The sequence below is a fragment of the Sardina pilchardus genome, chromosome 14, assembly GCF_963854185.1.
Source record: "Sardina pilchardus chromosome 14, fSarPil1.1, whole genome shotgun sequence".
NCBI lineage: Eukaryota > Metazoa > Chordata > Actinopteri > Clupeiformes > Clupeidae > Sardina > Sardina pilchardus.
The window spans coordinates 17,533,548-17,549,981 of NC_085007.1; the positions used below are offsets into that span (position 1 = coordinate 17,533,548).

The following is a 16,434-nucleotide window of genomic DNA, read 5'->3' on the forward strand; positions in this document are numbered from 1 at the left end:
GTCCCATGAAGTATGCAACAGCTCGGCCAGTGCATTTTGCACTGCGGTTGGTGCGGTGCGTATAGGGGGAGGGCGGCGTGGTGTGGTGTGGTGTGGTGTGATGCAGCTGGGCGAACTGGACACTGAATGCCTACCTGCAGAGTTTCTTGGTGGTGCCCGAGGTCACCTCCAGGGTGAAGCAGTCGCCCCCGTTGACACAGTAGGACTTCTCGCTCTCGTTGCATGGCGTCACGTGACTCGAAGTCCGGACAGAGGGCGTGGTGCTGGTGGCAGCTGCAGGAGGAAGGAGGGAGAGAGAAGGAGGGAGGAGACAGGGAGAGGGAGAGAGAGAGAGAGAGAAATGCTTAGCTTAGAGGAAAGGCAATCACATCCGGAAACTATCAGTATCGAAGCTCTTAAGGATGAACATGCCACTGCAGTATCTTTGCTTCCCATAACTCTTTGAGGAGATATTAAGACACTGACGATTAGTCATTCAGAAATGTTCAGAAAATTCTAATATGGGTGTTTAAAACTTAAAAGCCATTTACAATACATGTGTGACTGAGGCAGATAAGATAGCAGAATTGGATTATGTGAGGCAAATTAACCTTGACTGCATCCACTTCAACACACAAAGCATATTACAGAAACAAAAAAACCCACCCACAGACATATTCCTTCACTGATATCCCAAATCAATGTCTACTCCTCGGCGTGGATAACACATATCTTTTCGGAAAAGTAACACTGCCATAAGAATGAGTATACACGTTTTTTTTTCTTCAGCCAATCATTGTAAATCAATTAAAGGATTAAACTGACATGACACAACACATTTAAAAAATGACCACCGAGCATAATGCAATTACAGAGCTGACCAAAGTGCAGAGGCAGCATCCATCACTGTCATGCAGACTAGTTTAAATTGCATTAAACTTTAAAGTTTCTCAATGTGCAACTCAACTACAACCACAGCCACTACAGTACAATCATTTCAATTGTTACTGGTGCAATAGAAATCAAATCAAACTGAATTCAGAACACAGCAATCAGCAAGAAATAAACCTAATGCCTTAATACATCATTAATACATAATGCATGAAGACATCAAGTGATAAAGCCGCATAAATCTATCCAAACCAACAACCATCGGTTCACATGAAAGCTTTGAAAGTTTTGCAGCTAAAAGCAAAACCAGAGCTCAGGCTGGCCCTCACCTGTGAAGTTCCTAAAATATGTTGATACCCTGAGCCGCATGTCCTCAGTGATGCTCCTGCTCCCCAACCCCTGCACAAGATTCTCCCAGGTGATGTATAGCGCTGGCCTTAGGGCTGCTCGGAAGTAGTAGGGAGTCCAAACACTAATGTAGGTCCAAACCCCTCCACGGCATGTGTAGCGTGAAAGACTTATAAACATTTGAGGTATCCCTCCTCCTCCTCCTTCTCCTCCTCCTCCTCCCTCTCCTTACCCCCCTTCCCCCTCACCCCCACCACCACCCCCCACCCCTCGGCTTCTGCCTCATCGGCACGTCACTTCTGGCATCAGCAACGACGTCGCTTACGCATCGGAAATGCAGCTGTGCGCAAAACCGCACGTCACAGTGACTCGGTTGGCGGTCGAGAGGGGTGGGGGGCAAAGGGAGTTTACTCAACCTCTCTCAGGCAAACAAACGCAAACAAGAGTGTATGTGTGTATGTGTGTTTGTATGTGTGTGTGGAGGGGGGGTGTAATCAAAACACCTGCCAAAAGACAAGATTACAAGCAGTGACAAACAAGCTGGTCGGAAAAGACCTGGCATGGGTACGCACGCACCAAATACGCATACACACTCTCCTCTGCAAGAGTAATGGTGATTAGGGTCAGAAAATGTAACGACACGGCGGTGAATCAATGGGAGCCCCATCCGGTGTGTCTGTGGCAGCACACGGTAAAAGCGGTGGGCTCGCCATGAGCGCCCATACTGATAGCCTCATTAGGCTCGAGCTATTACCTTTGTTCTAGTACCGGCAGGAAGACAGAGTTGCTGATGCCCATAATACATGTATCAGCCTCCTCACCTTCCGCAAGCATCCTCTATAAATAAAAAGGCCCCTGTGATCCCTAATGATTTGCTGCTATCTCAATGTCCTCTTTTTCGTTCATTTTCGGGCCACATTTGGGGTTTCGTGACACGGAATCTGATGTACGGGGGTTTGAGGACATTGTGAATTCTCTATGTGTGACCGCCCTGAGGGCCTTGTCACTAGACAATTGAGTTTCCCCCTTAGATCATCGTTGCCATGACGCAATCTTTTTCATAGGTCACAGACGCCACAGTGCTCTCCTCTCCTCTCGTCATGTCCCCTCGCCCTCCTCAGGTAGCCAGCGCATCCCTAGACATTACCTTTCAGACTAAATTCAATCTGCGTTTTATCTGGACCGGCTATACTGTTGCTCCCAGCAGGAGCCAACACTGCTCCAATAATTGACAATGCAAAAAATTGCCTTTGTTGTCCAAATCAAATTATTTTCCAGCCCCTTGCTCCCATTAGAGCAGCAGTATAAAAGATCACGAGTTAGCCTTCGCTATCGGTCCAAGTCCTATATCCCATTTCTGTGGCTCCACGAAAGCCACTTCATGGCGTAGACGGCTTGAATGGATGTATCTATACATGAAGGGCATTGAGGAAGTGAATATGGAGTACTTTACATTCTGCATTCAGCACATGCAACGCCATCAAGCTGGGTTGCTTGACTTTGATTAGACTACACTTTTGACAAATGTCTAGTGGTAAATATTACGGAGCAGTGTCATCAGTCTACTGACGCAAATATTTGCTTTTTGAAATGCAGATCCACCGCTGCGGATCTGCCCAGCCACAATGTCAAGGGAGCGTCCCGGGCGGGAGGCGGTTGTGTTCCTCAAGGTGAGACAGTGCACATTGTCCATGCCACTCACGCATCCATCTGCAACCGTGATGACTGCAGATGCTGTCAGATGGCAAACAGTCAGGAAGCCACTGTCAGACTGCGTGTCAATCCCTGTTGGAGACTATAGAGAGAGAGAGAGAGTGGATTTCTCAATCCTTTACTGTTAAGTTTTGGGCTTTTACTTTAGACCCTTCTGAATGGCATCCCTGTGGTTGAAGCAAAGTCGATCAGCAGAGCACAAACCACTAATTCAATCGGCCATCGCCAGGCACGACTGAGAAAATAACACACACATGTACTGTAGGTGGACAGTACTCACACACGCAGACAGATATGATAGACTTCCACAAACGCGGGATATGTGCGGAGGTGACAGGGCTTAAAGGTGACGGGTATACATCTGTTAAATCTGTAGCAAATGTATGATTAAATGGTCCAGAAATAACCCATCCTATAGTCAGAGGTGTACGCGGGCATCAGGTTGGCATCTGTGCCATCTTTCAGGTTCCATCGTTTTGGGTTTCAATGCAGCAGAGCTGAGCTGGCCAAATTTCTCCCCCTCTTTTCCAAATGCTGGCTGATGGAAACCTGTGCCTATATCGATTGCCTTCCATTTAAATTCTTTTTTTCCCCCTGTTCTGCTGGTGGAGAGAAACCCAAGACCCCTGGGTTGCGGACGAGACACTGCATGATGGTGCAGAGCCAACAGTCTCGTCCTCACCCCCCCCCCCCCCCAATCCCCCCCAATCCCCCTGTTGCTGCTGCATGTGCGGGTATCTGCTGCCCCAGCACTTTGGCTACAGCTGCCTGCCTGGCCGCCCATCCAGCCACTCCCCATCGCAGTCAAGGGCACGCTGTGATGCAGTGCACCAGAGCATCCCACAATGCACTGGGCTAGAGCAGGAGAGAAGGAATCCATCAGGCCTTGATGGTTCAGAGGTGAGGGCTGAGCAGGAAGAGCCTATACAGTGTGTGTGTATATATATATATATATACATACACACACACACAGTATACACACACAGACACATCCTATAAAGTGATTTCAATGAAGAGCAAAGAATCCTATGTACTCTAGCAGATTTATGATCCTGTCATTTACAGAGTATAGAAGCAACAGAGAGGGCATCTAAAGTGATTAATGGACTTGAATGGACTAAACGTGCATGAATACTCGGTAGGTAAGGATATAGACAAACAGATATAACTGTTAACTGTGATCTACACTATGAGCACGGTACTGTTTCACTGTCATACTGTAGTAATCAGGGGGATTTAGACGTTTAGCGAAAACCTGACCAAGGAAAATATGAGTTCATTTATGCCATTACTTCATATGTTTAAATCAATACGTTATTTGTTCCCTCCTTCCTCGGGATTTGCTCTCATATCGATCAAGCCATCACAGTTTTAGTTTTAGTTGTTATGGTGATACTATCCTCATACTGCGGGAATAAAGTAAACGGATGATGCAAGACATTGCAGTCGAGTGTAAAGTTGTGTGCATCCACTTAAAAAAGGCTTCTTAAGAAGAGGCAGAAGAGACACTTTGGCATGTAACAGTCCACTCTGGTAGCAACGTTTTAATTATAGCAAGCTAAGAGTGCTGACATGCTAGTGATTACTGCAATGCAAACAGAATAAGAAGCAGACAAATTAATCAGGGCCTCAAGCAAATATATTTGATATTTCAATTAACCAGTGCTGCCTTGCCTTTAATGCTATAGTAGGAGGAGAAAGATGCTTGATAACTGCTGTATGCACGACACACGTCCATCCAAGACAGAGGGACACTTGAGATTGTCAGCTGGATGCACCAAAGAAACTCTGACAAACGAGGACATGCTTGTCACACACTGCACAATGTGCCAGCTAAAGTCTCAGTGACACAGTTATGGCTTGGCAGCTAACTCTATCTTTCAGAGGCATTTTATACATCACCATGTGCATCAATTCCTCTCTCTCTTTTATTGGCCTTTTCCTTCTCATAAATGGCTGGTTGTGTTTCTTTGTGTGGGATTTAAAAAAAAATGTGAACAAATCTTGGCTTCACCTCTGGCCAAGTTTCATCCAGCTATAAAAAATTGTTTCCCACCATTTGCTTTGTCACATTTGGGGGAAAAAAATTCTTTCAATCCCTCACTCACAAATATGCCTAAAAGTGTAGCTGAAACCTCAGCTCAACAGCCTCATCTCAACCCGAAACACCCAATACAGAATATGGTATGTGACATTTTTACTAAGACCAGCACTGCACGACTGAGCCCAGTCAAAAACAATCTCATACTTGGGTTGCACAGGAACATGTTGTCTTGGAGTCTGCATTCTGCAGACACAATCTTGTTTTTGTGGACTGGGTGTAACTGCTAAGTGCAACCTGAGGAATGATGGCAAGCCTTTCTCCTGGCACTGCTCATTTGCCAGAAAGAGGCGATGCTGTGTCTTGCATGTGTGTGTGTGTGTGTGTGTGTGTGTATGTCGTGTGTGTGTGTGTGTCGAATGATTAATCTCAGTGCTGCCTCATGCATGCCAGTGACTGCAGGGGAAAGTGAGGCCCTGTGTCCTCTGTTTCTCCATATTTGGATCGCGTTGATTTATCCTAGCATGCTAAGTAAAAATAAATAAATAAATAAAAAAGGCAGAAAAATCTGAGAAGAAAATGTTTTCTTGTGTGTGAAAGTGTGAAATGTCCCTACTCTGATTGTTGGTTTATTCATCTGCCAAGCGCTTGCAAAAATCTTGTTTTTGAGCTTTCTGGTTGAACTTTTCAGCCAAGCTTTGGGTTACTTTGCATATTAGCACCTCTGCCAAACTAGTCTGTCAAAATGACCCTTTTGGCACTGTGATGCACAGATAAGGTAATTACCCAACTGCTGGAGGGGAAAGGGGCTTCCTCCAAATGAGAACACCCCCGCCTGTTAAAGCAGGGTTCCTTCAGGCTACCTCCTCCATGGGAGTAAATTGTTCTTAAGTGTAGGGTTTAATGTAGACTCAGCTTGCATGTGTAACGCAGCCAGTGGCAGCAGTCACTTTGAATCCCACTGATAATGCAGTCACAGGGAACCACACAGGGGCTGCATCTCACAGTCTGTTTTAAAGTTAATTTACAAGGATTTTCTCAACTATTCCCAGCGCCATTAGGGCTGTGAGAAAGAAGGCCTATAGAGAGAAGAGACTCACTTTTTCAGAGCGTTTTCTTTTTTTAAATAATAGCTCACAGTCTTGCCTGTTTTCTAAAACTGATCAACATCAGCCTAAATCATTTGTAGCTGCCAATGAACCCAGACTCATTTTTCATACAAGTAGAACCTTGGAAAATCAACAGAGAGCGGCTTTTTAAACCTCGCATCATCTGATACAAAGAAGATAGATAGAAGACGCATAGCCAAAGCATGTAATCCCCATGAAAGATGCTTTACTCTTGCCAATTCAAACATCTGAGAAATGAAAAATGAGCTTTCGAGTATGTTTTATATTCTGAAGCAACATCTTTATAAGATTTTGTATTCACAGCATGGTATCAACAAGGCAAAATGCATCCAGTGTCACAACACATCAAACTGTAACCTACAACTGGTAGGCGTAATCACCAATTACATGCTTAATTGGCAAAGATCAACAGGGCCAGAGATATTAACTTAGGCTACATCCTGACAAGAGGGCACAGGTACAAGAAATCATCACCATGAGAACGGCAGACAGGGAAACCATCTGTGTTCATCAGGAGAGTCGCACCATCAGCTAATTGCTCTTGTGTCACTGTTCGGTTTGGGAGAGCGGTTTGACTGCCCTTCTGAGAAGCTATGGCTGCCTTGAAAACATGACAGTTGGGCTGAGCAAATTGATTTTGTCTTCAGCACCTGAGAACATAAGCTGTCTCCCCAGGGAACACCTTCAAAGAGATACTGAATATTTGAATGTTGATGCCAGGGGAGAATCAAATGCACACATATGTTGTTTGTTTATCACAAACTTTTTTTTTTTTTTAGAAAAAAGAAAAATGCTTATTTATAATGGAAAAACAAATGTTAAATCTGACATGAAGATCCAAATGCATACAGAAGTGGGAAAAAAACCCTTTATAAAGTATTGATTTATAAAAAAAAGTTTTTATGTATTTCACAGTTGCATGGCAAATATAAATAATCCCTCAACAGCTTGCTCTATCCTTGATGCCACAACAGGGGGAAAATTGATATTGTGACTCACAGTCAATGCCAAACTAACAAACAAACCCAGAAACAAACAAATAAACTCCAGGTTCTTCCTGTTTATCAGTCTCCCAGCACGGAAGCGGTGCTTGCGGCAGAACGAGAGAGCGTGCGCGTAAGAGAGAGAGAGAGAGAGACTGATGCCCTGGCAACGGTGCGGCACTGCGAGCCAGAGCGGAGGCCTTCAGGGCGGCTTTCTCCCACCCATCTGCCTGGTCATTAGGGACAATGAAGCGCCTGATTGCCCTCTTAATTCTACCTCCGGGCCTATCCTACTGGTTCCCGCGAAAAACATATGGAGACCCCTTTCTCGGCGTTGACGAATCTGAGCGCAGCAGAGAATGATAACAAAAGATCAGAAGAGAGAGAGAGAGAGAGAAAGAAACAGAAAAAGAAAATGAGAGTGAGAGAGAGAGAGAGAGAGAGAGAGAGAGAGAGAGCCCAAGGGAAGGTAATGGGAAGGACAGAATGGGCTGATTCAGGGGATAGGACTCAATTCCTGTCAATCTGGTTCGAGCTCACATCCTCTCATAGTTACAAGAACCAGTAAACAAATGTCTGCTCAATCAAGTGCTACATTTACTACAATTTTACTGTACCTACCTTACATTTACTCTTTGCTTCATTGACCCTTTTTCTGTTGAGTCATTCTCAGTTTACGTTTGCTCAGCGGAGTCCGTGGGAGTATATACAGCAGAGAGAGAGACCCAGAGTTATTAACCAATCAGTGAAAGCAGTGGGCTGGTGCCAAATTCTAGAACAAACTTCCTACCGCCACTGCCTTCGGGCCAACACTACGATAATTATGGCCAGGGGTAAATTAGAAAGCTGTGAGGAAGTGGGTCTTTTGTCATATCCAAAAAGTTGTAAAAATGAGAAACGCTTTGATGATACATTTATGATAATTAGAATCCTGGGATCCAGGGGGGCTGGCATCTTGAGGTGTATCGATTCTCCTTAAGAGTATCCTTCGTCACTGACTAAGCAGTGGGCATCTCTGCCGCTGGCATAAATCAAAGGGGTGCCTTCGGAGCCACACTGCCCATTACCGGGAAAAAAAACGTTTATGGCCATTAGAAACAATAATCCATACTGTCACAGCTCAACCATGTCTCCGGAAATAAGTAAAAGAGAAAACCTCAAGTCGATGCTCTTACGACGATGCCTTCTGCTCACTTACCTCCATAATCCCTTTGCATTTTAAAATGCAGGCTACCATGCTCAGGATTTGGCTGAATCCATTGGGCACACTGCCTTCCAGGGTTAGGCTAAGCTGGATTCTCTCATTGTCTGAGGTGCCATGGTAGGCTGACGCCTCATTGTGAGCTGTGCACACACTGAATAGGAGGCCTGGTTGGCCTGATGTTGCTTTTTTCAGGCACCGAAGGCAGCTCAAGCCTCTCTACACCATCCTTGGCATTGGGAGGAAACCACAATCCGTTGCAGATATAGTTTTTTTTTTTCTCTCCCCTACGTGGCCCTCAGTGGGATTTTTTAAAGCCAAGCAGAGCTCATGTGGTGACTCTGGCCATCCCGTCACTCCTCACCAAGCCCCAGATTAGCAAGAAATCATGTGGGATCTGTGGGACTTAAACAAAAAAATCGGTCCTTTCCTGTTTTCTCACCCCTCAGAACCTCATCTAACACGTTTTATGGACATGTCGAGTGGATTTGGTAAAAATCCGCAATCATCACTGTAGTTTATTATTTTTCAGAATTCTGGGTATTCATTCTGTTGTAGCCATGCCATTAGAAATTCCTTCTTCTCAATATATTCAATATAGTCTTGTTTTTTTTCTGCATTCAACATATAACTTAAAGTCTTAATGACCCTAATAACTGTTTTCATCATAGCAGCATGAACGTCAGAAGATTATTGAGAAATCATGTGGGTAGTGTTTATGACGTACCAGTTCACGTAAACCTACAACACAAACAATGTGAAGGCTTATTTCTAAGATGGACCTGTTCAGGTAGACCTACAACACACAAACAATGTGAAGGCTTATCGCAACAGTTAACAGCCACTTAACATGAACATTTTCTCCATAAGGAGACTACGAGGTCAGTGCGCTGCATTTTGCTTCTCACAGAGGAGAGGAGATTTTCTAATTAGATTACTGATTATGCATCTACAGCAGACATCAATAACATTAATTAGAAAGGACCCCCTTCTCAGTATGCCGAGCTGTACAAACCTGTACAAACACGGCATGTTTGACAGCAATACGTGATGAGGGATAGTGTACACAGAGCAGAATGAATCAGACATGGCCCTCAGGGGCAGGAAGTTGGGGACGAACAAGAAGAAGAAGAAAAAAAAGAAAGAAAAAGCATGAATCATAGCTGTACTTTTCTGGCAGTGACTGATTTGATATGGCTTCTCCTCCACCACATACATGTATAGTTTGTTTTAAACTAATCCAAATTGTTTTGCCTCTAATAACATTGCTGAACGGCATGATTCATTTTTGGTCACGCTGAATCATCTTTCTTATATACCAAAGATACTTTCTATTCTTTTTTTTTTTTGTATACTGAGGTCCAAGTGCTGTCATTTTTGTTTGAAATAGAGAAATGAAAGCCCAAACTGCGTCCATACGCCTAAATATAGTAAACTCTTTGCTTCCTAATTGGCTAGACAAAAACAGTTCTCTGCTAGAGAAACAAATCTTATGTCTGTCTTTTGGAGAGAGAAAAGAATGGAGTGGCTTATCTGAACAAGAAAAGTCATTCCCTTATCAATCAAAGATTGAAGGTTTAAAAATATTTCAGTGTTTCTGTTTCCGTCTCACCGCATGACTGGGTATGCTCGCTCAACCAACTCATTAAAATGTTTCTGAACTTGAAGCAGATGTCTGTTGTCAAGGTGGGGTGAAGGGGGACCCAACACAACGCAGTGACTAACAAACACATCAACAACAACAACATCTCCAAACAATGGCTATGGCAAGTTTTGTCGACGAGATTTCCACATTTGCATCGCAGGTGTCAGGAGCCGTGAGACGGCGTCTCCAGAGAGGAGGTGTCAAGACACGAAAAAAAACAATTCCCTACAGGGTGCAATCAGGACAAGGCAGAGAGGGAGGGAAGCCAGTGTGTGGGCTCCCCATCATCACGGATTAACCTTGGCTCCATGTGCCTCTCAATATCAATGGCGAACCTGCTATGCAACATGGACTTTGTGCCAGCTCTCATACTGAGTCAAAGGGAATTGTGTCAAACACAGAGCAGAGAAAATGACTTTCATATATTCACCTCTGCCAAAGAGCACGTTGTGTGTCGGTTTGGGCATTAACAGATTCACATTTCCTGATTGTGTGACTACAACAGTCAGCCTTTCTTTGTGATAAAAAAAAAACAAAAAAGTTTTTTGTGAATTGAATTTTTTATTGTCCAATGCATTTTACGACCACTGGTTTTCCCTCCACTTTAGACTGTGATGGATGTGAAGGGAAAAAAAGGGGTTATATAAATAAATTATTCTCACAGCAGCAGAATGGGCTTTTTGGAAATGGACGGAGGAGGAGGAGATGGACTGTGCTACTCAGGGGAGCCACTCAGCATGGGCAGTGTAGGTGTGGTGAGCAGGGATAGCGTGAGAGAGCCTCTTCAGTGGTGGAGTTTCCGTAATTGACTCTCTTGGTGGTTTCGCTATGCTGCTGTAATTAGCGCTAATGCTACTCGTCGTGTCAGAGTTAGCCCCGGCGTTCATGCAGTATTAGCATTTGAGTAGGCTACACTCGATTTCTGGCGCTTACAAGCCAAGAGCGGATGCATGCTGAATTATGCTCAAAGTTTTGTGTGTGTGTGTGGGGGGTGGTGTGTGAATGTGTGTGTGTGTGTGTGTGTGTGTGTGTGGGGGGGGGGGGGGGGGTATTAGCCTGGGCTTTTTACGACCCAGGGTGAGATTTTAGCACTGGATGGTCTATTCCCTCGTCTGTGTGTTTGAGAAGTGGCAAAACAAGTGCAGGGAGAGCAGGCTGACAGCAGTTCAAAAGCACACGCTCTTGCTCGACTCTGTCGGCCAAGCTCAGTTGAAAAGCAAAGCAAATAAAAATGAAGTGTACGGGTGGATAGAACTGACATGCTCGCCTTGTGCTGCTGGCACGGCTCCAGAAGAATGGAAGCCTGCGGAACAAAGCTGGGGAGCGAGAGTGAGAGCGAGAGAGAGCGAGCGAGAGCGAGCGAGAGAGAGAGAGAACACATGTGCACGGCTCGCTCTTGCTCCGTGACAGGACCGTACTAAGCAGAGGCACTGTGGGCTGGATCCCAAAAGACATTAGGACCGAAGGCCTCCCAACTCGAGTGCTTACTATGGCGTTTTCAAAATCTGCCCATTTGTCATTCTCACAAAAGACCCACAGGAGGCAATACAAAACACTGCCCCTATGTGCGGGATGCGCGTTGGTGTCAGCTTTTTCGATACCCTTTAGGGTGACAAACCACAATATGTTACTAAATCCACAAAGGTCACAGTTCTGGCTTGTGGGATGCTATTATCTTACATTGCTTTGGTAGCAGTAACCGCCCTGTTATTTATCCTTCATTTTACCAGGTGAGTCCCATTGAGATCTTGCTGTACATCCCCTTTTTCAACGAAGTCCCTGGGGCAAAGAAGCAGCAAGGAAGCCAGATTTGAACACCAGCTATGTCACAGCTGGTCAGATGCACTGTAGAGCTGAGCTTTATGCAAATGCAAGAAGATATGACTTTTAATGAGCCAACTCTTTTTAACTGTGATTGTCAATATTTAAAGACGCGTCTTGAAAATACATGAAATCTGCTGTTGAGATATGGCGCTCAACAGAGAAATCCATAACGTAATACATTATGAATATGGTGATTTTGAACTTCCATCTTATGTAAATGTTGCAACACGACAAACCACAAAATTATTTATGGTTATCTACACAAATGGTGGGACAAATGATATATCTGCATCTTGAATCTTGAGTCTCACAATGTCAGATTCTTTGTGGTTTCAAATATATGACCAGATACTGCCACTCACAGCATGTGGTGGTGGAGTTTTGAGTCTCTTTGCATTATTCATCGCCCTAAGACACCTCTCATTATTCATCTGATAACTTTGGCAAAGCCTCTGGCGTGGGAGACAGGAGTTCAATCTCTAAGCTTAAGAGCTTTCCTCAACCTTGGGCTCAATAGGACATAGATGATATGTGGCAGATCATTAAGTAATGGCCCATGTCTGGGAACAACACACACTGAGTGGTAGTCATCTAATGAGACATTTTGTTTTTCACAGCAAAGACACTGACACGACCCACCAACTGTCTTCTTCGCTACAGAGTTTCCTTAAAGAGATGCAGAGACTCAATAATACTGCTGCATTGCTAATGGGAAAACTCATGCAAGATGTTGCAATAGCAACATTGGAGTTCTGAATCTAAAATGTATACAAACGTACACACCCCTAAACACCAGCATCACTAAAAAAGGGAGCATCAGCATAGACCAATGCCAGTATGCAAGGAGAGGTTAAGCATACATTATGGGAAGGACTTGGAGGCCAGACAGATCCACATTTGCTGAGTCACTACAACAAGGACAAAGGATCGAACACTGGAAGCCATTAAAGTAATCCATTTTGAATGGCAAGGATGCAACACTACCGTTACTGTCGTCGATCGTATAAATGCCAGGTGTCACTTCACTGTAGTCAATTAAATTAGAGACTGTTGCCTCAGCTGGACTTCGCCCATAATGATAATGAATTCATTAACCCCGTGGCCCCATTTAAAGACCCTCCTTCTCCGTCCATTTCCAAGTGTTGACAACGTTGGCCTCCCCCCACACAAAACAAAGAGCATCAACACTGAATCCATTGAGAGTAACATCACAGGCTATAGCGCTTCCAATGTCCCACAGCCAGTAGCAGCACTATCCCAAAATCAGCCGGTTCATTTCCAATGAATTTGAAACCACAAGTGGGTTACTGGTGGGAAGGAAATAAAACCGAAATTTTAATGAGAACACTGGCTATTAACGCAAATGGCAAGTCATAGCAGGGATGACGTCTCCTTCTAGCCTTAATCATTTGCATAGTCATGAGGTATTCATCAGAACGGAAAAACACTACGCCGTCATGGCAGGAGAATTTATATCCACTTAGGATGTTCCCTTCGACACTCCTTTGCCTGTACGCCATAATAATGAAGGTGCCTTCTGGGGGAAAAAAGGCACTGACATTTATTGCACTGATCATGAATTCTGCATTTACTCAACCGTTTTTTAGGAAAAATGGGACAAAATGTCCTGTATTTCTCTCAGAATTTCTTATTGTGAGACTCAGATGGAACAAACTTGAGTCATACTTGTATCTACACAGGCAGTTAAGTGACATTGTGGTACATGTTAGTAGCCACAGTGGTAGCCATTCCCTTCTGTTGCATGGCTGCTGGCTTGGATTTACCCCTTCATCTGGGGTCACTGGTGTGCTTTTAGCGTAGCACATCTGTTTTTTCACCCTGAAGCAGTTGCAGCAACCCCAACCCCCCCACCCCCACCCCTCTCCTCATACCTCCTTTGGCCCCTGCACCCATGGATGATTATTCACAGCGCTCTATACGACCATTTCAACTTCGTTGGGTGGGCTGTTATCCCACACCACACCACTACAACCAACGCCATGCTAAATTACAGCACAGTCCATGCCACCAACTAAGGTTTATCTTCCCAGAAATGACCATGTTAGTAGGTCTAATAGGTACTGTAGACTTGCACAAACATGTCATTACCTGACATTCATACAATCAGTTTACCCATACCATCATATGCACTAAAGTCCCTTTTGCTGTAAGCTGCTATACATGCACTAAAAAAACATATCCTGATGATGAGAAACCTCTTGACCTCCGTCACCCACATTGTAATCCGTACATTACATTTATATATGTGCTATATAAGTAAAGCAACACGTGTGCTAGCTAGTATACATTAAGCTGTTTATTTTTATCACAACACAGGAGAGGAGCCGCAGACTAGCAATGGCGGCGCATTCCTAATGCATTTTCATGGCATCTCTCTCTGGATGACATATATCCCCGCCGACTTTGACATCTAATTAGCACTGCAGATGAGCCTCCGTCCATAGGGGTGGAGTCGGAGGGGGGAGCCCTGCATGACATACTGATGAGAATGACTGTTGCAGGACCACACATCTCGAAGCCGAAGCAGAGTCTTTATGGGCCATAAAAGAGCCAACAGAAGCACAGACAGCTCCAACAGGGGGGAACGAGACCTCGGCACACCGCTGGGACGCCTCGTAAAAAGCCAATCTGAGAAACGCGAGTCATCCTGCAAGATTGGGCTGCCTTTTTTTCTGTGGCAAATACCTGGGTTTGCTTTTTTTTTGTTTTTGGAAGAAGAATGTGGAAAAAGTCTATCTGAGCATGACAGTGGGTGTGTCGGACAAACTGCAGATTTGAGAGGATATGTAAGGCATGGTCACTGTTAAAACAATCAAGATGTTTCAAGAGGACTGAGCAGTGCAATGGCTAAGAAAGAGGTTTAAATCGTGACTGAAAAGCACAATGCTGTTCTTCTGCCTCCGAAAATATCCCTAATCAGAGTCTGCAGGTGACTTTCTCATACAGTATAGTCCTTATAATTTCCAATTAATGATTGTCTTTTTTTACGTAATGGCATTATAGCCTAATCTCTATGGGACCTGTGCTCAGTTTCTACATGTGGGACTGAAATACTGCCACTCAGTGTACGTCACAGCTTCTGAACCGCCGTTTAAATTACGGCAGTAATTATAAATTTGTCACAGTGGATTTCAGATACCATGCCTGAGGAGATGAGGATAAGGAAGGGATCAAACATTAAACAGAGACGTCAACTATGGAAATCACTCTTAATAAAGACACTTCCGTTTATATTTATATTAATTTAGAAGATACTTTCATGTAAAACCCCTTCCAGTGCTCAAACTCTGTGGAACTCTCTTTCTGAGTTTGATAAACAAATTTAATCGGGCATTTCAAAAGCTGCCTAAACCGCAAGTGGAGGAAGGAAAGACTGAACATTCATTTACCTACTGTAATACATACCTGCAAATGCAAAAGTATGGAAAGAGGTACAGTAAACAATAGTCATAGCTATTTACAGTATTCCCATCATTTGTTTGGCATAACTGTCATTGACCTTAATTATGACAGAACAACAAGCCCCCTCAACAAGAGCCAGAGGAAAGGTCCTGAATGCATGAATTAAATCAGGGATTGATGAGAACAATAGACATTTCATAATGATCATAAAGACAAAAGCAGCATAAACAAGAGCATAATGAGCATTAGGATGGCCTAAATGTCCTCTGTTTATAAGTGAACTCTTCATCCATCTCAGGGATGACTACATAGTCAAGTTGCCACTTTAAATAGCATGGGCGTGAAAATTACACATTTGAGTGTCATATGTGCTAAGCTGGCATGTAATTAAGTATACCATTGACATCTTTTGCCATGGATAGTAATTATTCATAATAACAAACAAGCATGAGTTGCGGCAGTCATCAGCTAAGGCTGCTTATTCCAGGTAATGTGAGCTACACTTTATTCAAACATTCCCAAGTGCTTAACACCATTTGGAACTAAAGAAGATATTTCAAACACAGTCTAGCACACAGTTGTGTTACATTTGGGTAATTCAAAGAAGCATCATTTGTTATCCAATTCACGGGATGAAAAAAAAAATCTAAGTCTAAGCAAGGATTTAATTATGTTGGCTTGGTCAGGGCGTCGGTTGCAATCAATAGAACCGTCAGGGTAGAAATGTATACAAAGCACCGTAATGCATTATTAACAAAGGTTTCGCTGACTTACAGCTGCACCATGTTAGAGACCTGTAGTTGACCTCAATGACTTCAATGCACAGGCTTTCAGTAAATGTTACTGTAGATTAAACTTGGAAGAATAACCTTTCAGACAGAAATATACAAAGCCAAGCTTTCAGCACTTAGGCAACAGAAATAAGCATATCCCAAGATGCAGCTTAAAAGCATATCAGGTGTAAGGAACAACTCAAGGAATCATTACTGCACCAAAGGCTGCCCTGAGTTTGCAGTTAAAGCCTTTGCAGACATACAAATTATAGTGTGATGTATGAGGTCTATTTAAATGCTGTAACACCTACAGTATACAAGAGCACAACAGCTCACAAAGACTTCAGTAACCACCTCTCTGTAGAACTCAGTGCTTGTCTACACTGAACTGGTTGACCTGCCTTTTTGTATAGTAAAGAACCTACCAGTTGGAAAAAACCCTGTTATTATACTAAATAAAGCAATGACACACATACTTTGACT

The 16,434-nt window shown here is 43.8% G+C and overlaps 1 protein-coding gene across 10 annotated transcripts in view; it reads right to left on the minus strand.

Annotated features, from left to right (window-relative positions):
- The window catches only part of nrg1 (neuregulin 1), a 56,732-nt gene that overhangs the window by 17,253 nt on the left and 23,045 nt on the right, over nucleotides 1-16,434 (minus strand). For 9 of the 10 annotated variants that reach the window (XM_062554257.1, XM_062554255.1, XM_062554256.1 and 6 more), the window contains one exon: nucleotides 135-273. In XM_062554257.1, the coding sequence (XP_062410241.1) occupies nucleotides 135-273 (139 nt within the window). Of the gene's footprint in view, nucleotides 1-134; nucleotides 274-7,706; nucleotides 7,812-16,434 lie in introns of those variants that run through there. The other variant, XM_062554258.1, reaches the window with a different exon arrangement.